The sequence below is a fragment of the Oxyura jamaicensis genome, chromosome 3 (genome assembly GCF_011077185.1).
Source record: "Oxyura jamaicensis isolate SHBP4307 breed ruddy duck chromosome 3, BPBGC_Ojam_1.0, whole genome shotgun sequence".
Lineage (NCBI taxonomy): Eukaryota > Metazoa > Chordata > Aves > Anseriformes > Anatidae > Oxyura > Oxyura jamaicensis.
The window spans coordinates 87,968,855-87,996,740 of NC_048895.1; the positions used below are offsets into that span (position 1 = coordinate 87,968,855).

General features: G+C 42.3%; 1 protein-coding gene across 4 annotated transcripts in view; it reads right to left on the reverse strand.

Annotated features, from left to right (window-relative positions):
* Positions 1-24,655, reverse strand: part of FAM135A (family with sequence similarity 135 member A) — an 82,565-nt gene extending 57,910 nt beyond the window's left edge. For 3 of the 4 annotated variants that reach the window (XM_035321059.1, XM_035321056.1, XM_035321060.1), the window contains exons 1-2: positions 10,922-10,940; positions 8,269-8,389 (exon numbers count right to left, since the gene is read on the reverse strand). In XM_035321059.1, the coding sequence (XP_035176950.1) occupies positions 8,269-8,389; positions 10,922-10,934 (134 nt within the window). In that variant the 5' untranslated portion in view covers positions 10,935-10,940. Of the gene's footprint in view, positions 1-8,268; positions 8,390-10,921; positions 10,941-12,061; positions 12,148-24,281 lie in introns of those variants that run through there. The other variant, XM_035321057.1, reaches the window with a different exon arrangement.
* Between the last annotated feature and the right edge of the window lie 3,231 nt (positions 24,656-27,886).

A 27,886-nucleotide genomic window follows, 5' to 3' on the forward strand; every position in this document is an offset into this window, starting at 1 on the left:
TCATCCAGTAAACTGCTGCCTGTGACTGCAGATACAGATCTGCATAAATGTATGAGTAGATGTACGTGCAGCAGAAGGGGCACAACAAGACCCAGTGCCAGGAACTCCTGTCGTACCACAAGGCAGTCAGCACTGTGGAACACTCAATGAACTCTGCTCCTTCAGACAGCAATGGATGTCACGCTAACTTAAAGGACTAACATAATCATCTTTCTGCTATAGCCAAGTGCACAAAAATAGGTCAGAACACTTATAAATGTCAGATTTTTCTCTGGTTTTCATTACCATCACATAGAGATTGGTCTGAACTGTAAGCTGATGCAGAATCTACATGCTACAAAAGCATGCTGTGGAACTTGTGAAACAGAATCTCTAAATTAGCAATTTTAATGACTAAGCATGTACTTAATGCAACGTTAAAGCTGCTACTGCTGGCACATGCCACTGCAGAATACTCAACTCAGTAAAAGTCAGATTTAGAAAGAGAAATCACACACTCAGAAAACCATTATTCTGATGTCTTCAACCAACACCTCAGTGAACACCTACTCTCATTCTACCTTCATACAACACACAGAAGCTAATTATATTGTTCTGAAGGTTAAAATAAAAAGGGTTATATCTGGAGAAAATCATTTTATATTCAGTACTGTCTTCATTGTCATTTACTCCCTCACTAAACAGAGCTCACCGATCATGTTTCTGCTGGCAGTCTTCACAGCAGGACAGCCCTGTGCCATGCTGATACTTGATCTTTACACCACAATGTGAAATGGCACCTGGTCTTACAAACACAAGGCACATCTTTCTTTGATCATAGGAAGAAGGAATTACATGTAGATCTCCAAGCACAGTCCTCAAAGGAGGACATATGACATAAGCTGTGTCACAATTACATTTAACCTTATTGTCACACAAAATAGCTATACCTACCGCACTGTTGTCAGGCTCTAGCAGGACATTAAGATGGCATAAGCACATATGTGAGTACTTTATTTCTTAAAAAGTGAATTTTGATGAACTCAATGTCTGGAGGGTATGTCTGACTCATTCAAAATAACGAACTTCAAATGTTATGATGTTTAGTTTCCTTCCAGAAGGACAACATAGGTCTAAGAGCTAAAGTCTGAACAAAACTCAGGTGACTTGAGATTTGTGCCCAGTATCTGAGAAGTCTCAAATATGCAATAAATACCCATGAACATTTGACAAAGCCTGAGATGTATTTTTGAACAAATATTAGCTGGGGGAAGGTTGGAGGAAGAAAAAAAAAGATTTTGTAAAACATCCCTCCAGTACAACTGCAATTACCAACTGGTTGAGCGTACTTCAAAAGCTTTATTTTTTTCCGCTAACTCAAAGGGAGCAGTGCTCAATTTACATTTACTTTTCCAATTTCTACTCCCAACAAATGTAGGGCTTTTTATTCTTAAAAGGCATGATTCTAAAGGACCATGATGTGGTACTTCAAAGCATTGCTCCTCTTTGGGACCACACCATGTCATTGGCCTCTCAGGCATCTATCCTTCATCAGAAGGGCTAATGCGATATTTGATCATACTAATGTTTAACTTCTGAAGCATTACCAATATAAAATATGACTTTTTACCCAATATGACATTTTACCCAGTTTTACCCACTCTTGCCTCAGAGCAAGAAGGACCTGTGTGTGTGCATCTACCACCGAACCAGAAAAAGAAAAGTATCTGCACTTTTTTTTCCCCAGACAGAATATTCCCGTTTTTACAGCCCAGTGCTCCAAATCTTCAATCAGTATTACTGCTATTCATATTGCTGTACAATCATAAGCTGAAGAACAGCGCTTATCTTGCAACTGTTAGACACATTTGACAGCTTTCTTCTCCCTTTGAAAAGATCGCATTACATTAAGGAAAGATCAGAGCACAATACTTCAGAAGATGTGCTACATGACAGAAGGGGATTCAGAACACTTACTTCCAGAAAGCTGTGTCATACACAAATGTAGTTCGAAAGCAAAAGTTTGACTGAGGTTTAAGAATTCCAAAGAAAACCAAACAGGTCAGCCTGAATGTGCCATGTACCCTACGCGTCTGTTATTTGATGTATGCTAATGGCACAAACCACAAAACTCCTTTATTTAGGAACAGAAACTGTTCATCTCCTGATGTAGCCAGAAGAAAGTCGAGTTGTCCCACTCTTCAAATTTTAATTTACTGTTAACAAATTATAAAATTAATGTAGACAACTCACTGACTGGATCCAGGAAAAAAAAAAAAGAACTTTCATATGTTGCCTGATTTCTCATTAAATTACCCTGTAATCATAGTAAGATTCATTAAGATTCCTACTCTGATTCAGTGTGTTTTCTTTTACACAACCAGACACATGGAAGCATAAAATGTCAATGCTGCTGAGATACATCAGCTAGGGAGATCATACATCTGCACAGGGAGACAACATATACCTACAGCACAGAAGAATACCGTAACACTAATTTTCCAATAGTCTCTGAAGCTTAAATTCCTTTGCCTTTCAATGAGGCTCAGGTTCACAAGCAAATTAATGCTACTGAAATCATCCCAATAACCTAATTTCAGATGTGATATGCATCCAAAAAGTGATGTTGCACTCCACAATGAAACTTCTACTTGGAAAAACAAGACAAAGCAGAGACATTGCTATTGAAAATCTCCTAAATCCACTTCTGGTAGATGTGCGCACAGCTATTGCTGACAAAATTAAAAAAAAAATAGTGCCAAAATAAGAATTTATCATTGGGATTTTAAGAATGCAATCAGGTAGAGAAAACGTAGACTAAATCTGCTTTCAGTGCAGATCTCATAGCAATGCCAGTGCTATGCTAAAGTAGAAAATATCAGATAAGTTCTTCTAGCAAATGAGGTTTGACAATCCAGAACTGAAAAAGTGATTATTAAGGATTATTAAAAGCAGGCAGAATAGGCCTTTCTGTAATATGCCTATGTGTTAACTAGTTGTCTGCTGTGCAAATACAGAGTCCTTACTTTAAAGGACTTAGAGAAAAAGAGACAACATGTGAACGGAAATAAAAATGGCACAATGACACAAACAGTAATTATAAGTGCTACAAAAATGATTTCAGGAAACAGCATTTGCCCAAAGACACTGGCCAAACAGAAAAAAATGACTTCTCTCAAAAAAGCTACCCTGTATGCCTAATCATTCTCAAGTGTATGAGACAATTTTTTTGCCACAGTCTAAATGTATTGAGCATCTCCTTTGTAGATTTTTCAAAGAGGAAAATTAGTATGAAAAAATGAATATTGTGTTTTCAAAACTACCTGAGAAATAGAGCCTGACACCAGAATCAAGCTGCTGACAGGGGTCAGGCAGCATAACACAGGAAGGACGGAGACCTCACTTTCCCAAAGTGTGCTTGATGCTCTGAGGAAAGGAGTCAGGAGACTGACAGGGTCAAAATGATAGCCTTGAAAGTGGGTGAACATAACGCATGCCAAGACCAAAGGACAATTCATGGAAGTCATAAAGGGAATTTGCCAGTTTCTACTACAGGACAAGGTAGGAAAGATGTTATCTTACATACCTTCATTCCCAAAGAATTCACATGATTGAAATAAAAGCCGGATTCAAGTAGGTAGTCTGATACAAACAGGATAAATCACAAGACTGACCCCTCAGTTTGGTGGTAACAACAGAAGTGAGCCCATAATCCACACTTCTTCCTAAGGCTGCCACATCTTCCATTCAGGGCAAAACCAATCTCCAGTTAGGACAACTTTGGCGGGAAATGGGCACCAGACATGTTAATGTGTCATACTGTGAGTGGCTGTCGCTCTCAAATATCACATCATGAGGGGACCTTAAATCACAGTAAATATGACTGCCATCCAGTGACAAAACTCAGCACGCTGACCTAAGCCAGCATGAATAAAGCATCATACTTTCAAAGTTATAAACCTCCACAGGCGTCTCTTAGCAAAACAGAGTAATTCATGCTGTGCTGGGCAATGGTCTGTGGATTATTCCAGTAGGTTATGTATTTATTTTTAAATATAAAAAGCACGAAGACAGTGAATATCACTGATATGTCTTAGGTGCAGTCACAAAGTTTGAGAAATAATCTTCAAAACAAAACTAGATCCCTCAATACACAAAATCATAAGAGTATTAAAAAAACACTTAGCTGGGAGACACTGCATTTTCCTTTTTTTTTAATTATTATTTTTTGAACAAAGGCTGAAAAGAACCACTTGAAGCACAGAATAATTTAAATTGGAAGCAAAGCCTGGAAGTTATCCAGCCCAAACACCTGCACAAAGCAGGTCCCATCAGACCCTGCTGTTCTGGCACCTGTCCAGTCAGACTTTCATTTGAAGATTCCACATGCTTTCCATGCAACCTGGTCCAGTTGGTGAAAAAGCATTCCTCATGCATAATCTGAACACCTCGTACAGCAGCTTCAGCCTCTTGCCTATCATCCTATCACTAGAAAACTGCAAGAACAGTCTGAATCTGTCTTCTCCAGCCACACAAATTAGTGAGGTCTCCCATTCACCTCACGTTCACTTCACTGTCCACCAGGGCCCCTGGGTACTTCTCTGCAAAGCTACCTTGCAGCCTGTTAGCCCCCACCCTGCACTGCTGTATGGGGTTGCTGGGCCTCATTTCTATCACTCTGCCTTTAACACAATGTCAGACCTTTTCTCCAGTTTGTGTAGGTCCTTCAAAAAGAGCTGTTTTCCACTGTGTCTAAGCATTTCCTGCAAAGTTTAACCATTCAAAAACTTGCTGAGAAGGCACGATGTCTCATCATCCAGGCTGTTAATCAAAACACCAAACAGAACTGATGCTGTATCCATCTGTGAGGGATGCCACTAGTCATTAATTACAAGCTGGACTTTGCCCCGCTTGAGCACAACACTTGGAGCCCAGTCACCCAGCCAGTTTTACATCCATTCTCCATTTCTCCAGTCCATATCTCCCTCAAATTGCATTATAGTTCCCTTTGTATTTATAAAAGGTCAGCACTACAGGGCCCAGCTCTAACCGGACGGAGCCTTGATGAAGTAAGACAACAGAAGAGCTTGAAGCCCTGCCATCTCAGATAGATCTTCTTTTATTCATTTTGTCACACAATACTCATGTATCAACCACTGACTGGGCAAAACTCCCATGATCACATCACGCTGGTTTAAAAAGGAAAACCATGTGAAGCCTTATCTAAATGTAGCAACAGTTAAAATAAGCCAGCAGAGCAACCTGGAGCAAGTTTGTTTTTAAGCAAGTAGTGCAGAGCTATTAGAAAATATTACATAATGAGATAGCTACATTAGATAAGAACTTAAGTGTTCTTTAACTACATTACATTCCTCTGCTACTTACAGCTGCAGTGTAATTTTCAGGAAAAGCCATTAAGGCCCAAAAAAGACCCCACTTGCTACATGCTGGTTTGAGTTCACTGAGAGTTTTCTGTATATGTGAACTTGATCTCTCCTAGAGAAAGTTAAACCACCAGTTTGTGACATCTGCATACCATAAAATAAGCTTCAGCCCAGGGGACAGAAAGGTCTGAACCAACCACTGGTACAAACAACTTCAAAACACACTCATGATGAAAACATCTGGCCCAGAGGACCAGACTAAACCTAGTCTGAAGCAATCCTGGAACCACATAGATACAGGGACCTCAACATTGCTTCTAGCAATTTATTCTGAATGTACCAAATTAATTGTTACATAAATATAGTTTTAAATGCTTCTTGAAACAATGTCACTACACAGACAGACCCAAGAAAACATGCTACAGTTAGATGTGATAGATGGCAGATTTCTTATGAAAGCAGGAAGAGATAACGCTGTTCTAGATTGAATATTGGGATATGTGGACCCCACAGAAACGTGGGGGGGGGGGGGGGAGCAGCTTGTCACAAATTCAGATGACTAACCTGATTCAGTTTATACTTAATGGGAGAGACAAATGACTGACATCTAAAAATACATCAGAGGGAACATTCAGACTGAAAAAAGTCATTCAAAGCATAGGACAAAACTGATGGGAAAAAATAAACAACTAGCCATTGATCAGAAGGAAATTGAGGCTGGACATTATGACATCTCCAATAATTACAAGAGTGAGAATCCGATCTCAGTCTTCAACTGAATAGTTCAGATAAAAATGCGGTAAGTTTTAAGAAGGAGCTTGATCTGCTTGATGTGATTACTTGAAATGGCTGCAATTTTATTTTACACAGTTCAGAAGTCCATTGTGCTTCTAACACCATGAGACAGTCAAGCTAAGCCGTGTAGGCTTGAACGCACAAATGCTCTGTTCTATACCTGACTTCTGGTGAGAGAAACCAGGCTAAATGCAGCCGTAGCTCAAAAACACAAAGCCAACAATGAAATTGAGATTTTTTTTTCCTGCTGATTTAATCCATCTTCTAAGAGCTCCTTTGGCATTATCATGTAAGTATTACGCTCCTATCTCCACTAAATACAAAGGCTAGAACTTGCCCAAATTGACAGAAATTACAGAATTCACATTACTCAGTCTTTTGACTTATTCTGGCAGCTTCTTCTCCTTCTTGACATTGCTTTCTAAGGGAACGTGCCCAGAGTTAAAGGTGCAGCTTGAAACCAGAGAGGCAGTATCTGCTAGTCATTTTTCTCATTACATCAGCATTTCACCTCCCTCAGCTTGCTGTGTGAGTTTACTGCATTTTAAAGAGTAAGCTAAAAAGCAACAAGCCAAGTTGAACACTGGTAATTATAACACTGTGCTTTGCTTCCAAACTACCCTTCTGAGGAATCATTTGAATCAGAGGGTGAAGACTTATAAAGACTTCATTTTTTTCAGGTTCTTCTTTATTAATGTTTTTCCATATTCTATCCTCTCATTCCACACTGATTTCAGAGAGAGAAAGGAAGGACACTCAAGCAAGTGTACTTTTTGTCAAAGTAATTAGAACATTCTCAGTGTTTTCCCAGACCTCTTAAGCCTTCCTTAATCCTCTTCCTCCAATGAAGAGCAAAATTACAATTTCCCCTAAAAGATGGGCACAGCTAGTTAGCTGCACATAGCTTGACTGCAAACGGTAGTGACCCTAACAAGCCAACACTTCTCAGTACCAACTTCAAGTCAAAGTTAGAGAAAGGCTGGCTTTAATAAGCTCTAGAGTTACTAACAGTAACACAGCAAAGTTAGAGCCTAGCTAGCCAAGATGTGTTTTACGACATCATCTTATGCCACTTTCTCCTGATCTCCTTCCCAATTCTGTTTCACATCACTCTTCCCCAAAATATCCACCTCGGAGATTTAATACAAGGATATTTATATTGCAGCAAGGAAAAACAAAACAAAGACACACATTCCCACCACCCCTGAACAAAAATTGTTTGCATTATCACCCGGTTAAAAACAAGAATATATTTCATTATTACTAAAATGTTTCTAAGTAGAGTTCCTCTACAATATTTTGGAAAGGGCTATCACAAATCAACCCTGATATATACTGTTCCTTGTCTGTAAGCACTGGCACAGCCTCAAACAGACTTGTCTAAAACTAACATCATAATAACTAAAACACTGATGCATTTTTATTGTGGTCTGTAAGAAGATCTACAGAGTGGCACTGTACCACAATGCTAGATGACCAATAAGCTTTAATAACTCAAAAAAAAGCTACAAAGGATTACTTCCTACGTAGCCATAGGAAAGCAGGACCTTAGTAATCTGGAAACAACCGGGTAACAGCAAATTAAAGGAATGTGAAAGGGTCTTCTCCTGAGACCCCGTGGGTTAAGTGGAAGTCAAGAGACCTATGCAGGACAGAGCCTTCTGCTACTGCAGAGGCACAGCACAGCATGACGACAGAAGCTAGTGAAGTTCTCTGCTGCCAAATCAATAAATTAATAAGTTAACTGGGGCAGAAATGTTTTTAAAAGATTCAAAAGACGCCTGGCATATTTCAAGCAAAAGGGATCACAGCAATTAAAATATGAAAGGGTAAGAGCCCAGTAAGAGTATAACCTATCCTCAAACTCTACAGAGCTTCCTTCCTTTCCAATCAGACAATAAATACTTGTTACAACTTAAGTTTTAAGCCAAATTACTCAAGCATTTCGATTCTAGCAAGCATATACCTTTCCAATAAGCAATTAACAACTTTCAAATCACTGTAAAAACAGTCAATAACACATGAAGCAACGCTGCATGACACTACCCATTAAGGTCTTTCTAACATCAGCCACACATCACAGTGAAGTTTTAAAGAACACACTACTTACCCTCTTTGAAACAAATCCACATTGAAGAACTTGTGGAGCTCCACGGAGAATTCTACCATAGCCTGAACTTCGCTCATGTTTATGAGGATGAAGAAGTCAAAGCTTGTCAGCACCTTAGTTACTGGAAACAAACAGAAAACAAACTTTTTAAAACACAAGCTGGGGACAATGCCTACCTGCTCCTTAAAAGGAAAACGCTACTCAATTTTACACAGCTTCCTTAAATATACATGTCCTGGGGTAAACATGAATATAGGATTTATATAGAATATGCCAAATCCTGCCCACAATAGCTTCTATCTTTGTAGTGAAGGAATCAAATATTACCAGAGAAGTATCACGATACCATCAGCACAATATCACCTTTAAACTTACTGATACCTACGTACTGCAGCTCTGCTCGGGTACTTGGCTGGAGAGAGGAAAAAGCACTGCCAAGAAGGAGACAAAGAGTGTATTTGGTCTGCTTCCAGCCCCTGCTGAAGGAGAATGACCAAACAGGTAGCAAGCACAACCTCAAGTCCAACGCGAGGACAGGGACATCTGAACGTGGCCAAGTGAGGCAGGGTAAGGCCTGACAGGAACTGTACGATTTTTGATGGAGTGACTGGAGAGGGAAGGCAGGCGTTAAGGAGGGCAACGTGCCCAGTCTTAGTCAACCTTTGTTAGTAGCAAAGTGTTAATTCTCATTGTCTTCTTTGCAGCCACAGACTGGCACCTTACTGCTAATTTACAGCTGCCTGCTGATACTTAAATTAAAATATTACAGACTTCAACGAGTTCTGCTGGTTTTCCTTCAACAATATCAAGTGGATTAATAAAACAGACTATTCTTTCTGCAAACACTTGTCCTCAAACTTCCTAGCTCCTGCAAGCACTGTCGGGTTTGAAAAATAAACAAACCAAAAAAACTAAAACGGACAACCCTTCGTGCACATTAGCCCTCCTTCTGGGTCTCGTGCAGAAGCAGTAAACCTAATAGCGAGCCTGGCCTGAGCTTGAATGGGATATGGGATTATTTTGTTTCTACAAAAGAAGCTTAAACAAGCATGTGGGAGTTTGTGAAGCAGCAGGTGGTACTACTGAGACACAAAATAGAAGGTTGGCAAAGAAAATTCCTAGCCACAGCAGGTATCAGTCACCTGAAAGCAAAGTTATCTTAAGGGGCTACTTCGAGCCTACCAACTAAATTATCTTGGCATAGGACTGAAGATAAGATTTACCTTGCCGTACTTGCAGCGCAGGTTTAGATTTTTAAGTATGAACAAGTAAATTCTGACCTTGGTTTAACAGCCTATACAAGGACTCCACACATACTTTACTAAGAACACAGAAAGAGTAACTTGGTACTTCTGACATAACAGGGAATAGGGAAAGAGGAATTTTGCTTTTGAAGCTGAGTTACCACAATATGAAGAACTCTGATCCAGGACCCTTCATGCCAGGTCAGAACCACAGCATACAGGTGCTGCATTTAACACAGCTTGTCTAAAAATCCTGCATTACCATCCAAATTCAAATCAAGGGATTTTGACAGACTAGTTGAATGATGCCACAGCATGCAGTGCAAGGGCTATCACTGGTAACAGACACTACTTTGCAGCAATTCCTTCTTCCACTGCTCTGCCTACAGGATTGCACAGTGATGTGCTCTGTAGTCTCTGAAGCCAGAATCAGGAAGTCCTGCTTTTCTCAGGCACCCTAATTCTCTGGGGTTGCAGTACTGCATTACCACACGTGCCTCACGTGCCAGGATGCAAGTGTATCTTCTGCAAATGGAACCTGACCTGCCACCGAGCAGGGATCCTCGACCTGCTGTGACCCCGGGCAGCAAACCCTGTGGGCAGTGTATGCAACGGGTGATGAAGCTGGGTGATACCTCAGAAAGGACAGGGCCCCACTGAAAGTCCTCGGGCAGAAGAGAAAGGACTTCAGAGGACAAAGGATGCCATTGAGCTATCTGAGGCAGTTTGCATTTTGATGAAGCTAACTACATTTTCAAGACATCACATCATCACATGCCTCTGACTCCCCAGCACTAATGGCACTGTCCTTTGTCCCTGAAGTTTGGCTACCTCTGAGGAGAGAAAATTATTCCTGCAGGAGTTGTTGAGCCAAGGCAACCCTCCAAAATGCTTCGAGGTCCCTCAAATCCCCAGGAGGAAACCAGGTGGGAACAACCCAGACCTAGCCTGGTTAGACAGACTTAAAGGCTCATTTTATGAAAGAGTTACTTCAAGAGCAAAAAAGCTACAGAGAGCCACATCTGGCATTACTGTCAAAAGGGCTGCCCCATGAACTCGTGATATTTCTGTTGGGTCTGATATGGCTCTAACTAGAGCCAGACCCTCCCTACTCTGCTGGGCCCACTCAGCATTCCCAACCAGCCCACTAGAAATTACCTGGGCAGGCAGCAAGGCAGACTGCACACAAACACACATACGTGTGCACAACAAGCACCACCTGTTCTAAAGCAGTAACCCAGCCCTCGATCAACTATCAACAATATCTGGAAAAGTGGCACCCCTGCCTGGCTCCAGTACCGATTGCTAAAGCAGCACGAACTATTGAGCCACAGTTCACAACGCTGTGCATCCAGCAAGCAGTACGGCGTGCCACTGCGAGTGTCTGGGACTGCAGTCAATCCGCTGACCTTTGCCAAGCATCGGCTTGTTCCACGTTCAGTCTGGGTGAAGGGGAGCCTTCACTGCCCTGGTGTGACATAAACCCAACCACTACTTTCTGTCAAAGTCTTTCATAACTGTGCAAAGTAAAACAGAGTACTCTGAATTGTATAATAGAAAGTGTTATGCAGAAACTAAATATTTTAAAGGGGAAAATCAAACTTGCAGAAGTTGTCTTTAATTTTTGTTTGCTTATCATAGAAAACCCAACACAAAAAGTTAAACTTGTGTAGAGGTGTTCCTTTGTACAGATTCCACTTAAATTTACAGCTAAACCTGCACTAATTTCAATAATATTACATGTCCACAACTCATTTCAATACTTAATGAGTTGATTGTTGTATTTTAAAGTATATAATTATCATTAAGAAACAGAGAAAGAAACTGACACTTGTCCTGCCTGCAAGAAACAGAATAATCCTTCATTAAGAACAACATTATGAACAACAGCGGCATATAAACATGCATCAGAGGATCTGACAGTAAATGAGAAGAATATCCTAATACAGAGGGTTAGAGAAAACAGAGGGTTTCACAACTCTTCGTGGCTACTTAGAACTTATGAATAATCAAAACAGCATTTCAAAACCCACTACCATTAAAGCACCAAGACTGAACATCTCCAATATTTAAAGCAGCATTAAAGTCACTTGATACTATACTGAGGACCAAAACTTTACTTTCCTTTACACTTCTGGGGGTTTATCTATATGAACCTGTTCTTAAGGAGACAATTTCCTACATAACCTTGCCAGTCAACACTGTCCCCACACCAGCTCATCGCTTCTTTAGTTACCCAAACCCATCCTTTCTGGGGCAACAACAGAAAATGGATCAAAGGTGTATCAGATTGTTAGAGCCCACCAAAAGGGAAAAATGTTTCTTAATTCTGGTTTTTCTTTTTTAAATTATAGATCATTTTAGTGATACTTTACAGCAGCTGCATCAGAGCACCTCTGAGTGCAATGAAAAGACAGATGGAGGTGCACAGAAACCTCCTAAAACAGCTTTGTTCTCAGAGGAATCTTTGTGTAACAGTGCTCCTTGTATTAGGAATTGCAAGACACTGCTAAAAAAGGAAACCGCAGCATATCCACAGAATATCTTACCTCTACAGGTAAATACTCCATTTTAGTACGATAATTAACCAGTCTTCCAGTTCTCCACTATTGCTGTCAGAAGCATACTGCTTGAACTAGAAAAGAAAAACAGAAATGTTTTACTAAGCACAATATCTCTAGAACTTTTCAGTACTTATGTTCTTTATCCTCTTTTCCATGTCCTAATAACAGACCCTACCACGTCCTCTCCAACAAACACATGCACATACCTTCTACAACCATTTTCCCATTTGCCCTCAGTTCTTACAATGAAATTTTCAGCTTTCTACAAGTCTAACAGCCTGACAGTTATTTTTCCAAAATAAAGCCAAAAAATACAAAGTTCCTTGAAGCCGGTGCTCCGCCAAAGCCGATGCTGCCAGGTTCAGCCAAACCAGCCCTGTCTTTGCTTCTTTGCTGAGGAATCCCATCCACAGCTGAGCTCCCACAGGGCCCTGCAGCCCCCCTGGTCTCCAGACGGAACCTCAGCAACGTAGAGCAACCATTACAGCTAGGTCCATGCCCCTGGCTATTCCAAAACCCTCCTGAAGCTGCCACTGACCCCATCTTGAAAGGACGTGCTCAGAATCAGCCTGCCCCCTGTATTCTTCTGAAGCATTAGAACGTTTAAAATAACAACAACAAAAAATCATTCATTCTCCAATTTATCTGTCATCTTTTAGATTTCAAACACAAAGAGAAGAAAACGCTTATTTATGCTTTCGTAGAGGATCCTTGCGTCCTTTCTGTATGAATTTCAGAGAAATATAAACACAAAACCTATTGCAGCTGGAGCAGGCAAGTTGTGAAACTGAACTGTTTTTGCCTCAACTTCAAAGAAAACAGAGACACTGAAGCATAAAAAATGAATTACCTGTTTGCTTGTTTTTTAATAGAAAGCACTTGTGCAAATACTGCATCTTTGCACTGCATCTTTGCAAAAATACTGCATCTTTGCAAAGATGCAATACTGCATCTTTGACACCACAAATTATCAGTAATGCCCTGATGAAATTCTGATACCATAACCTTGCATCAAAATTACTTGTATTCCATTTAACTGCACAGTACAGGCTGTGCCATAATTTAGTATTTTATACTTGGTGGAAGTCAAATGCAAAAATACAGAATCCTACAAAGGAAAATACAACAAAATGTTTACTTTCCTCCAGTTTTCTTCTAGCATTTAAGTCTTCAGACAACCTTTTTTCTTCTAAGTTCCTGCAGGAGCTTTGTGCACCTCTCTGCCTGACCTTTCTTCCTGTCCTCTCCTCCCTGAGTACAAACTCTGCCAACACAAACCCCGCCACCATCTATCTCTGTGCTGATGACTCACAGATTTGTCCCCCCCCCACCTGAGAACTGTCTTCAGTTCCAATTTTAGCTGTTTCTTGGACACAGCCTTCAGCCGAAGCTCAATGTGGCTGAAACAGAGTCCTTAACGTGACCTGCACGGCTGCTCCTGACACCTACTTTGGGAGCGTGCACCACTGCACAACCTCACTGCAAACCTAGAGAGCGTTTTTCATTTAGTTTTCTCGTGTTTCTCATAGACTTTGGCAAGGCTACGCACAACACCTGCCAAATTTGTCTGCATGTGATCAGAAATGTGTCCTATCTATCCAGACGGCCAAAACACATCCGAGCTAATATCCTCTCGTGTTTTAATTACTGTTAAGCTGCAAAGGTGTAATTCGCTGTATTACTCCAGCTTGGTGCTGCAAAGAACCAGCCTCTGATCTCAATCATTTCACCTCTCCTTCTGCATCCCCCACAGGGAGAGCCTGGGCTACTGCATCAACCATCACTTAACTTGTCTTCTTCTGAAATCCTTTTGGAGCTGAACAGTGCCACAGTGTCCTGGCTGAAGCCTAGAGCTTCCCAGCACCACGAATAAATCCTGCTCCTCCAGAATTAAAAAGGTGAGGGGGGAAAGGGAAAAAAAGTTCTAATTGAATTTTGGGTTGCATAAACATCATGTTGTAAAACAGGGGAAAAAAACCTCAATGTAACGTTAGGTGGAGGTATCTAGGATACCTTATGCAAATTAATTATCCCAACTTTAAAAAGATGACATGACTACCACTCAGAAAAAAAAAAACAAAACACAACAGAATAGACTGCTTAATACTAGGATTTATTATTTTAATGAAAACTATATTGCTTTCAAATCCACATGGTTCTACATATCTATATAACTATCCCCAACTACTTAAACATAGTTAAACAGCAATCCAATTTTACAGGCTCAGGGCAAAACCCCGCTATTACAATTTCCTTCTCGCACAGTTCTCTAAGGCTGTATTACTTCGCAGACAGCCATGACACGGTTTCATTCACCTCTTCTAACCAAGCTAATGCAGGATACCTATGACACTTCAATGGGCTAGATAATCAACCAGAATACAAACTCAAATTTTCCCACTTTTATCTTTAAATTTAGCACCAGTATCTGGTCCTCTGTGCAGCACTGCTAAAAACAACATACTACTTTGAGCTGACAACTCGATTATTCTCAGTAAGCACAAAAGTCTGTAATATGTTGCATTTCTTTCCTTCTACCCTATTAGTAGACCACATAGCTGATATAACAACATATCTTGAGCATTTATTAGGCTTATTCTCTTTTACCCTAACACTGGCTTTAGAAATGCCATGTCATTTGTCAAAGCTTCCTTGTTAAGAAGTTTAACATGAGAAGTTCTGTGAGCAGCACAGTTAAAAAGCTGCTTCCCTGCAGACACATTCCTCCCCCTCCAAGACGATAACCCCCTATCTGTCATGACACCTTGACAAGGCAAAAAATCACATGGCCTGCAGGTACTAGGAACATATACCCACTGCAAGGGGCCAGCAAAACCACATAGCAGTTGATTTTTCTATTTTTGCTCCCAGAAAGGGCACTAATTTCAGTGTCTTCCCTCTTCAGCCACCAATTTACACAAAACACAATTCATCATCTTTGAGAGCCGTTCTCCTCTTTCACATTCGGCTGAATTGAGCAATGGTTTCCAGCCCTAATTTGCACAGAAAGAGGAAACGGAACATGAACAAACCAAAATGAATGTTGTGTTTGTCCTTTACAAAGACTTCCCCTAAAAAAAAATGTTAAAAAACAAAATTATGGTTAAAAGGGTAAGAAATAACTAGCAGAAATTTGACTGCAATCAAGTCTGTCCCAGCAACATGTAGCATTTCCACGAAAAGTGGCGGTGGTTCTGGATGCGTCCTGCGATGTAAGACAGGCCATGTCCCACTTTGGTCTGAACCACCAGCTAAGTGAGAAAAACGAAGCAAATACTACTACACTCATGTCCTAAAAATCAAAGAGAATAGACTATTTGGCATATAATTTTTATGTAACACAATCTACCTATTTTTCGTAACAAGCTACCCAGAAGAGCAATACGGGAGAGAAAGAAAAAATAAGTGCTTACTCTAAATAATTAAAAGTCTTCTTGAACTTACACGAAAAGCACATGATGATCTTACATAAGACTAAAAAACAAAACAGAACAAAACAAACAAACCTGCAAGTTGTAATATTCTGGCTTAAGGAACAAATTGCATAACAATACATTCACCATCTCATAACCTCAAGAATTTATGAAGGATGCGCTATGTAAGAATTAATAAACTAGGAGGGGGAAGCTTTCCAACTTAATTTGATTCTGTCCAACTGAAAAGTTTCTTCATAAAGGGTTTACTACAGGTTTATTTCAGTGTACTTAAAGTGTACTTATGGCCTTTTCCTACTTAGAGAAAGCAAGAAAATAAGCAGTTCTCTGAATTCCATGTGCCATGCAATGCCATTAGATGAAAATTAACTCTCACATATGCATGAATGAATTTCACATTAAAATATCTGCAATGACTGTTATTATCATTACTCTGCCATATTTTATGAATCAGAATAATGCTCAGATGAGCCAGTTGTCACAACTTCCTTCCCAGCCTAAGCAGATTTATTGTTAAAAAACTAAAGCTTAAGAGAAATAAAGAAGACATCTAACGGTACATGAAGTAAACGGTACTGTAGCATACAGTAAAGTATTTCTTCTAAGGTAATAAATCCATATTAAGCAATTCTGTAAATAAAAGAGAGCACAATTTACTAACTTAAGTCACTGTTCCCAATACCTTTTCTGAGGTCACAGTTTGACAGGGCAGTAAATACAGTTTAGATTTGACAGGTCGATTTCATACTGGAAGGCTTCATGCCAAATAGTTACTGTCTTTCCTCCCACAGTAGGCATTAAGTCAGCACAAATGATATATTGTGTACTCTTACAAACTTAAGAAACATGATAGTTTGCCTACCTGATCAAAGTTACATTACAGGATAATCTGATAGTAAATCTGATCCAGGAACAGTGATCACAAAACCACTTCCTTGGTAGCTCCTACAGCAACACCATCTGTGGTGACAGGCTGGATGTGCCAGCACGGAGGAACAGCGACTCCACCAGGCCCTTTATGCAGAGAAAAGTTATTTCATAAACAGATGGGGGCATGGTATCAGAGCCTCATCTATTTTTAACACATAATGTTAATAACCTAACACAAAGCCAGTTGACTTGGAGCTGACTTTACAGGAATATGTCTACAAAAACATAGTCTACAACATCACTTTTTCCCTTATGATTTGGCTTCTAGTTTTTCACAATTTCAACAACAAAAAAAAAAACGTGGCAAACATTATGTCACATAAATTTAGGTTAAAAGATTGCTTCTTTGATTTTAAATTTAAAAAAAATATATCTTAAAACTCTGGAAATACAAAGCATTGTTCTCATCTTCTCAACTTCTGTCCACTGCCTTTAACACTGGTCAGAGAAATGCCACCGCTTCTTGTTTTGTTCTTTGTTAATGATTTTCTCATCACAGATCTTCTAAAATGCTCTATGCAACTCCTCTGTTACACAAAACATGCATTAACTTTACAGTCAAATCTGTCTTATTTTAGAAGAGTGCAATTCGGTTACGGTTGGATGCCAGTTAAACAGACTGCCATTGGGAGCGCTGGCCTCACAAAGCTAATGGGGTCATGGGAAAAGTATCTCAGAATGTGAGTCAAAACCATTGACACATCAAGTTTTCAAAAACACACTGCAGCTGTAGAAGAGAAAGGACCATCCGCAGTCAGGCCAGTATTCGCATCTAACCCTGAAGTAGTGAGCGAGGACACGGCAAGAATTTAAGCCAGCTTTTCTCGTGAAATGACACTGGTCATGAACACCAGCAGCAGCTTGAGAAGATCCTGCCCCAGGTGCTCATTTCTGTCTTCACAGCATCAGAGCCTCACCCCCACAACATGCCGACACACTGCTCGTGGGACAGCATTTTAAAATGAATTAGTTACCATTTTAGAGTAATCTATTTTTGCAGGGCTCGATCGGATCACTTCCTTATCCTGTTTCAAAGCACAGCTCCACAAATAGCTGTGTCACCACCACTGGTGGGGAAGGGATGGCGAGCTGCAGCTGGAGACAGCAACCCCTCAGGGCACCCTCCTCTTCAAGGCAAAGCAAGGCCAAGCAAGGAGGCTTGAATGGCAGCAGTCTGAGAGTGATGTTCCCTCTTCACAATCATTCCAGAGGTAAAAAGCCCTGCACTCCATCCTTATACCAACCAAGCAAGCTGGAAGAGGAAAGTAGCCAAGGCAGGACACAGCACTCCTCCTGCTGCGATGGATACAGCCGAAAGAGCCCAAGCGTGGGCCCAAACCTGATTTCTCCTTGGCTCAGCACTTGGGATGTCCCAGTCCCTCCTTGCAAGGGCTTGCGTTTCAGGGAGGGAAGCTGAAGATGGGGACGTCCCTCTCCTGAAGGAAGCGTGAGGAGCTTCCAGCAGCCCTCTGTCCCGCCAGGCCTGGAAGCACACTCTGCTCACAGGATCCCTCATTTACAGTGCCAGACTCAGACGACAGGCGCGACTGCTGCTGAAGAAGGGCTCTTCCTCTCCCCGAAATGGAGAAAGAAAGAGACGTACCTGCCCTGGACACCAGGGTGCCCCAAGCCACAGGCTGGCCCCTCACGGTGCCGGCACTTCCTCCCCCGCCAGCACGGTGCCGAAACAAGAGTTACGTACAGAATCCCTGTTAAACAGACAAATATAGCAACCTTATCAAATTCAAGTTTTGCTTTTGTTTATTTTACGGCTTAATAGCTTTATGCCCCTTTTATCTCTCCTCCCCACATGCCATTTAACTGACAGGATAGAGCTGACACTTGATGAGCTGCTAGGAGAGCTGACGCGCAGAACGGCATCGCTGTGTTTCGGAAACAACACGTTCAAAATAAAACAAACTTAATGATCACCTTCAGTACCTTCAGCACCTTCAGCGGGTAGACTTGAAGGGTTACATCAAAACAAAGCAGCAAACTGATTTTTAAATTAGCCTGAACCATCACCATTGCTATTTAAACAATTTTTGGCAATGTTTTATATGGAGTAGTTTTTGTTCATTCCTTTTTTCCTACAATTTACTTGTCATATTTAGTCAGAAAATACCATACTAGCAGTTGGTAATCATTAAATCCTTTATACGCTCCTTTCACGTATGCTACAGCTGGGATAAGGAAAAACAGCTATTAAATACAACATAACACATCCAGAGGAAAAAAGCCCAACAAGCAGGAGCCAAGTTATCACAGGTATTCCCTACCCTGTGGACACATAGTTAGTTTTCAAACAGGTCCTCATCACCTCCTATTCTAGCTGAGAGGGATGAAACCACAGATGATCATGCTGACTGGCCATGCAAATTTATTTTCCCATCTAAACTCCACCAGCTTTCATACCTTTCACACATCAAACACGAGAACATACCTGCCAGATCTCCTTGTTGCCAACCAACAGCCAAACCAAATATTTGTAGCTTTAGCTGACACTCAAATTGATTTCGGAGTAACACAATGTCCTTTTCACAGAAGAGACCATATCTCAAGAATATCCAAGGTAAAATTAGCACCAGGTGAAAACCGATGGCACACAGCTTCTTCCTGCCCAACAAGGGGTTTCTTTGGAAAAGGTCCGGTCTGACAGAAGAGGCACAAGGTTGGAGGTCTAGGTGTCACTTCCACTTGTAGGTCTAGTATTGACCTCAACCATTATAAGGTTTTCTCTCTATGCATCACAAGCAGTAAAGGTATGTTTTCTATTAGCTACGTCCCCGTTGTTCTGGCACCTCAGAGATACTAGCTCAGCATATTGTGCACCAACTTATTTCACTGAGCTGAAGAATTTAAGGTCAGAGGTATGGGGAACCACAGGCCCTGGAATTACCTGATGGTTGGTATAACCTCAATTTGCCAAGAAAATTCATTAAATCTTAAAAAAAAAAAAAAAAAAAAAAGTGTTTTTGTTTGTTTGTTTGTTTGTTTTTAACATGGAAATATGCAATCACCATGCAGAAAAATCATAAAGTGACATCTGAACTGACAGCCTGAGAATAAAGTAGGTTCTCCAAAAAAAATACTTCTTGAAACTGTAGAACAAATAGTATTACATTTCTTTCATGAGCTTTAATAGAAAGAAGATAAAAGATACACTGCAAGCCATTCTGAAATCAAAATTTCAAACCCTTAAATGGAAACTTGCTTTAACTTTAGAAGCATCTAAAGCATAAAGAGAATTCAACTTATTTATTTTATAGCTAGGAAGCATGATTTGCTCATCTAGTTTGACATCCTGTATAGAGAAGGTAACAAATGACCTATGCCATGATCAGTAGCACATAACAGTGATGAATTCAAAAACTTTAAACAAGTGAACAAGGTTGTGACTATGGTAAACAGAGCTGGATCTGAAAAACAAGACTGTTTATTATTTCAAAATGCCGTAAGTTAAAGGTAAGGCTTCCTGCACAAGTGACAAATGCTGTAGATTTTTTCTTCTTAACTCTATGAATTTGGGGGGGGGAGGGGGAATTGGTGATTTATTCTGTAAATGAGATTCAGCAAACTGTATGTATATGTATGTATGTATGTATGTATATAAATATATATATATAAATATGTTAGAGGTTACAAATTCTAACTTTAAATTTTAAAAAATAGAAGTATGACAAAAAAGGGTTTTTAAATTTCCTGGTACAAACCATGCAGCTTAGAAATGAAGAAAATCCAAATTTATTTTTAGTAAGAAATATTGATAAGGGTGACTTCATGTCTTGCTTCCAAGAAAACTGCTGGCAAAATATTAAACTTTGAGATTCTTAGCACTGAAAATGTTCCCAATTCCAAAATCTCCAAAGCAAATCCATGAAAAAAAAGAAAAATATGGCACTGAAACCATCTAATGAAAAATAGAACTGACGTCATTTCAGTCTGCTTTATCACTTTCAACTCTTGTTCTGCTTATAAATTGAACTCTACGAGGCTTCACTCTGTTTCTTTTCCCTGCCTGTTCTTTCCAAGAATAGTGCTGTCACAGATTTCCTGCTTGAAGTAAACACAGTTTGCTCACCTCACTTCTCCCTGACCCCAAAGTATGGCAAACTTATTTCCTTCCTTTCAGATTTTTTTCTTGTATACTCTTTGTTGTATAGTCTTGTTACCACAAATGTTCCACGTATTGTTCTCTGAGGAAGACAATTTGTAAGACAGGCTTCTAGAAATATCAGCTACGCTGCATTACAAGCATACCAACTGCTTTTGCTAGAAATGAATGCATAAATATTTAACTGCCGTGTTCATACTTCCACAGTGACATAGCTTTCTATACACAATGCTTTCCGAGACGTATTCCATGAATTAGTACCATCGAAATGTGTTCAGTAAAATGCTAGAGTGAGCCAAAACCAGGTAATACCTGAACTTGAAAACACGTGCCGTGCCACGCAGAAAACATAAGGTGCATGAACATTACCAGAACATAAGGACATCCTTTCTTATTGTTCTTAGCTGTGGCAGAAAAATGCAGAAGTAGTACTTACTCAAAAACAGTCTGACTATAGTAACTTCACAGGGAGATGAAAAAGTGGCTTTTGAGTGTATTTAACCAATCAAACCAATTTAACCAGTCTGCTGCTCCTGATTTAAAACAGGAAAATGCAAAGCCTTTGAAGGTTCCTGTATCCTACATATAAAGCTTTTGAAGGCTCCTATATAAACAAACTTTTCATTAAAAGAAATAATCACATTTTCCAAGCTTTTCCACTAGCAGGGCAGAATGAATGTAAGACTAAGGAATTCATAACTCAAGAAACATTAAGTTACGTTCTTAGTTTAACCAAAGCAGAAACGGAACATGCTTGTATTTCACACGAATGCTTTGGCTACATGCTTTCTGAGCCAACGGCCTGTCTGAGGTGCCTGACATACAACAGGAGGCTTGCTGAACAAATACCCATCGTGAACAATTACTGGTCAATACACAGATGCTACTTGTCCACCCTGTCATGAAAACGATATAAAGCACCAGTGAGAGAGTATTTTTCCATAAGGAGAAAAAGGGGGAGGGAAGAAATCCCACACAACAAAAACACAGCTCTTCAACCTTGGCTAACTAAAGGGTATCCAAGGCTATGCTTTAGTCTTTAGGGACCAGGGGTTGCAAAAGAACAAAAAGATTTCAAGACAGAAGACACAAAGGAGAAGATAAATCCTTTACCAAACAAGGATGAGAAGCACTAGTCTCTATCAATAACAACTTCAAATATTGAAACGCTGTCAACAGTAATAAGAATTCACCACAATTTATTGTGATTCTCACATTAAGGTCCACCTTTGTTAACAGCTTAACTTTCTTTCATGTTTCTTCAGGACAGCACCCACACTGAGAAAGAGACACAGAGGCACCAGTAATCTCAGCATTTTATTGACAAACATTTATATATCCATCTCCTACACTGCCATAGACATCTAGTTTCTCTTCAAAAATACAAAATAGAAGTACAAGGATCAGAGTTCAGACAGGACTCCCCTATCCGTCTACCTGCAGTAGTTCAAGGCTTTGCCACTCGCAGTAATCTGCTTTGCCCAGGTGACAGAATTTGCTTTCCTATCCAGTTCCACAGGATGGTTGTGGCACGCATATCCCATCCTAATCACTTGCAACACTGCCAAAGAGAAACTTGCACCAAAATATTAGACTGTAACCTGGTGAGAGTGAGATAATGATGGAAACATCCTGTTGCAGGGTGTTAACAACGTCTGAAAACCACAACAATCAAGTCCACCAGAGGCTGTCAGCCTTCCCTGGTGGAGAGCTGACATTACAAGCACAAAACTACAGTGACAGGTAACAGTTCATCTGCACGAGGGTTTCTGTGGCTTCACAGCAGACAGACACCAAAGTTTATTTCTACTGGAGACTGAACAGAACACGAGACACTGTTTTTGAGGTTTTGCTGAACTCAAAACAGAACTAAATTCTACAGCAGTGGAATTAGATTCAATCAGCAAATGTATTGGGCTGTCTGGCACATTTTGAGAAATCACAGTTTTGAAGACAGATTTCGGTTGCTGCGTTCACTTGACTGTTACTGATTACTCTGCATGCCAAACCCTACCCAGGCCAGTCATGCAGACTGTAATTTAGAGTGAAGATAACAAATCCATTTTATTAACAAAACAAGTGTAGATTTAAGAAGAAAAATAGTACTTCCACATATGATATCAGAAAACCCTTACCGGTTTTATAGGACTGTGCTTCACACAGAACAAACGTAAACCTTATCAGAGAATAAGTTCTAATTCATGTTCTACAATCTTACCTGATTACTGTAGGTAAGCTGAAGAATTGACTTACGGGGGGAAAAAATGAGAGGCAGGAGAGGGAAAATAAGCTTGGCCAACCACGGAAGTGTAGACTAAGTAAGAGCTATAGCTGTACTCTGACCTTCAAATGTGGGTGCTGCCACCGTGACTGCCACCGTCACATGGAAGAAACAGGGCAATACGATGATTCCGCGTTTCATTCATTTCGGGTATTTGCAAAGATACAATAAAGTCCGGCTTACCGCTCACTTCCTACTAAACAGCATCTCGGTGTTAGCTGCCAAAGCACTGCTGAATGGAATAATGAGAACTATGTTGAAATACGTAATTTGCTCTTCCACAAACCACGAATTTTTTCATCCTGAAAAAGCTGTAACGCTCCAGGAAAACACAGCCTGACCGAACCAGGCTTGGCTACCCTTCAGCAAGGGCCAAGGAGTTCTGCTTCATAATCCAAACACTAAGAGAGATTCAGGGGACTGAAATGTAATACATTCCCTTCCAGGGCACTGAGGATCACGCCAGCAGCGTTCCCTACTTATCGGCCCAACAAATGGAAAAGCAGCGCGGGGGGGTTTCTGCTCACTTTGCCCACAGATAACACAACGTTAAGGTCGCTGACTGACTGCCTTAAAAACCAAAACGAACCAAAAACAGACATTTACGCCCCGCCACTCGATAAAACATTGCCTTCAGATGGAAGTTTGTTTACTTTGCCATCGGAAAAGCCCACCGCGAGGAGAAAGGGGAAGCGGCCTTGAGCACCTTGGCATGAAAACATCTTTAGCTGGAATATTACCGTGACCATAGATCCCTCAAAATAGATTTTTTAATTTTTTTGTCATGCAATTTCCCTTCCAAGTGGCATGTCGGTAACGTTCAGCCACGAAGTAAAGCTTCCACTTACACCCTACTGGAAAAAAAATAGATGAATAAACCCCAACAACTCCAGGAATAAAGCGAAGAGTTGCTTCCACGAGAGGGCTTCCCGATGGTGCCAATTTGGGGGGTTTGGGGCAGCTCACCCCACCGCCGGGAGGTGCTGGAGGGGGATGGCTGAATCCTCGGAGCCCCTCTGGAGCCCCCCAGAGCCGGACCCGGTACCCGGAGGCTTGGGGCAGGCACCGAAACGCTGGAGAAAAGCCCCCGGAGCGGGCGAGCAACGGGGCACGGAGCCCCAGCGCCGGACATGTCCGGAGCCGGAGCACTGTGGGCAGGGGGCGAAGTGAAAACCGTCCCTAACCTATTTGCAGCGGCGCTCCGCAGCCATAAACAAGCGGCGGCAACGTCAGAACACTCCCCGGGCAAAAAAATAAAGGAAAAATAAGGGAAAATAAACCAAACTTCCCGCTCGCGGGTCACCCGGCGAGGCGGGGTGCCGGCACAAACAAGCCCCCCCCCCGCCCCCCTCCGTCCCCTCGTCGGGCGCAGGCCGGGCCCGGCCGGGAGGGTCCGCCCGGCGCCCCCCGGTTCCCGTCCCCCTTCCCCCCGTGCCCGGCACCGACCTGGGGCCCGGAGCAGCGGCGGTGGGCGGCGATGGCCCGGCGGAGCCCAGGCCGCGGCGGCAGCGGGGTGGCGTGGCGCAGGCATCCGCCGCCCGCTGCTCCCGGGAGCGGCCCCGCGCCGCCGGCGCCCGCTCTGCGCTGGGCGGGGAGGCGGCGGTGCTGGGGGGGGGAGCCGGGGGATGGCCGCCGGGAGCCGGCCGCACGCCGCTTCCTGCTCCCCGGCGCCGGGGGGAGGAGGGCCGGGCCCCGCCGTTAGGCGGAGGGCGGCGGAGCTCTCGGCCGACGCATCCCTCGCTTCCCCGAGCCGGCGCCGCTTCGTGGGGAGACGCCGCCGCCGCGGCGGCCGCTGGCAGCCGGAGCCCCGGCTCGGCCCCGCTGCAGAGCCCGGCTCGGGCTCGTGCTCCCCCTGCCGCCTCGCTCCGGCTCCTCCGCTCCGGAGGAGCCCGGGACAGGCCCGCAGCCGCCGGGCCGGGTGACGCCCGAGGGGCCTCGCTCGGCCCCGGCCCCGCTGCCCCCGGAGCCCCCGCGGCGGCTGCGGGCGGAGGAGGCCTGCCCCGAGCCGCCGCCATGGCCCGCGGCCCCCCGGGCTGGTGGCCGGGCTTCCACGGCCCTTGTGTGGGCAAAGGTCTTGTGTCTGGGGCAAGGCTTTCAGCAGCGTGCGACAGCAGAACGCGAGGCTGCAAGGGGGAACAGCAGGAATCGTCCTGGTGCCGAGGAGGAGAGAGGCTAGGTGCTTCAGCCGCCTGTCAGCAAGTGCAGCCTGAAGGCAGTCGGTGCAAAAAAGTACCAAAAACAAAGTGATTGGCGCCCTGAAAAGAAAAAAAAAAAAAATCATTGTGATCGACTTCCCACTGCTTTCCTGTCCCTGAATAAATAAATAAATAAATCCTACACGTGAAGAAAACTTAAATATATATCTTCAGAGTTCAACATTGGCTTCCCCTCTGAAAGCCAAACCTAAACCCATAGCAGTTCTGCAGAAGTCTGTGTTAGAAGAAGTTAGAAGCAGCCTATCGGCAGTAGGTTTGCCTTTTACCGTTTATTTGATTGCAATGTGTCTTTCAGCCACACAGTCTTAGGCCAGTCAGGTTGCCGGCAATGCTGAATTTGATCTGTTAGTCTTTGGATATGGTTCTTTCGGTAATACTTCTATCAACTGATTCAACATCCAAAAATGCACACAGAAAATCAAGACCGGCCAAGGAGGCAGCCAGAGAGGCTTTGGAAGAACGATGGAGGGATGAGACACTGATCACAGTGCAGTGTTGAGATACAGCTTCGTGAGTAACCCTTGTGAGTTCCCAGCACCTGTTTATTGCTATAAAATGTGACTAAGAGTGCTCTGGTCACTACATGCAGAAACCTGCTCACTGCAGGCTGAACTCGGAGCTATCTGGGAATTTAATTCTCATAAAAGAAATCTCAGTTCATGAGAAATTAATGATTTAAATGAAACTTGGGTCTGATTTAGCAGGACTGTCCGAGTGTCTCAAAGCTTTTTAGAAAGGTAATTCCAAAAGCACTGATATTGACCCATGCCATTTTGCCTATTTACCCTTGATTCAGGACAGGCTTGGGTGGTCCTGTGGAGTCAGTTCTGACATGCGAAAAAATACTGAGGCAGTTTGTGCATGTCTTACGAAAGGACCTGCCAGGCCTCAACACAACACCCCTCCAACTTACTTGCCTCAAAAGTGTAGCATTTTTATACTAAAAGATGCTTAGCACCAGATAGTGTCCATGGCTCTCAAGAGCCAGATTCTGCTGAAGGTGGTATGGTTTCCGAGCAGTCCTGTGTCAGGTTGACAGTTTGGATTGGCTTTATACATTTGCACAGACATATACTTGTCTGGCTCATTTTTACTGGTATGTTATCTCTCCTGAAGCTTGCCTTGACTTCTCCTATAAGTTAAATGTATCTAGCAGGCTTCTTTCCTGTCAAGTCAAGGAAGCATTTCTTGGCAACAGCCTTTTCCCCCGATACAAGCAGAAAACTGGCAGCTTGTTCCCATAAATGGCAGCATTCCCATTAGAGGCATCTGATTCATTGCTGCTCCCTCACCAAAATCTACTCGTGAAGATCTCTCGCAAATCAGCCCGCCTGCTGACCACATCTTTCCTTTGTACGTGACAGTGGGTAGGTACTCTTGGGATGGGGTCTGCTGACCTCCTTTGTAATGCCTCCCTGCTTGCTCATGTAAAGAAGGATGCTCTGACAACTCTTCTGAATTAAGACAACCTTCTGGAATAGCAGCTCACTGAGTGCTACACAAAGCTGCTGTCATTTCCAGGAGATTTTTAAAGTATAGGTGTGCTATACATGGAAACTGTCATGAAATGGGTACCCCATTCAAGACTGGATACACTGGCAAGCAGATAATTCAGAGATGCACATCTGGAAGTTGCAGATTATCATCATTAATAAGTAGCATAGAGAGGTCACTTAGGTACAATGCAGGAGACACTAATTGCTCACTCCTGCCATATTATTCTGCTGAAGCTGCTTTTTCCATGGGAAATTAAATTAAATCAAATCCTCAACTCATATCTCTGAGCATTTTTACTAATCCAGGAGTTCATTAAAAGAGTAGTTCCCCGATTTATGGGCATGTCTGCATGGCTTAATACAGCGCTGATACTGGGCTGTATCTCAAGCTAGCACCAAACTCGTGCAGTGCGTGACCAGCCCAGGGAACTGAAAAGCCGTGTAATGCCAGCAGCTGAACTGAGAAACAGGACTGAGAACCCAAACACAATACCACAGGAAAGCAGCTACACCGCTTCCAGTTTCAGAGCTGGTCTGACCAGTGAGGAGCTGGGCATCTCTCCACAGCACTCCAGTATGTAGTGCAGCAGGCATGTTGTGGGAAGAGAACAGCACGGTAAAAGTGAGGCAGAGCGGAGCTGCGTAAGTCTTGGAAAATTGGGTGGAGCTTGATCTGGATTCACGGGAGAAGAAAAGAAAACAATGGATGCTGTGTGGAGGAAGCTTGGTAACCGTGCACAAGTGATGGGTCTGTCGGGGATGTTCAAGAAGAGTCTGGAGAAAAAAAGTCTGATAGAGAAGTCTGTATAGGTGGACAAAGATTGAATCTCAGGAAAAATTAACACAGAGGAAAAAACTGGACATGGAACGGAATGATAAAGATTGCCAGATTTTGAGTCGAGTTTATATCACATGAGTGGTTCATGTGTTTCTGTGTCTAGGATTTAAAACTGAATGACTGGAGGAGCGATTCCTGTCAGAAGCAGCTGTTGATTGTGCTTCTTTGCTGTCAAAATACGGAAAAATGCTGAATGAACTTTCAACTGATTGCTCAATGAAAATAAAATTCTAGACAACTGCCAAATTTGGCTGTGTTCCACAAACGAATATCTAGATAGAGGATACACAGCGCTAGGCATGTTCATTTTCGGATAACAGATTTGTGTGAAACATCCTCTGCAATGGCTTTAACCATGAGAAAACATAGAAGCTAATTACATCTTGAGAACACTTTGATATCTCTGTGTTGGAAATAGTGAATGGAAAGATACTTCAAGGGATCTCAGAGTTCTCACTGGAACATGTAATTACAAAATCGTAATTAAACTAGTATGCTACT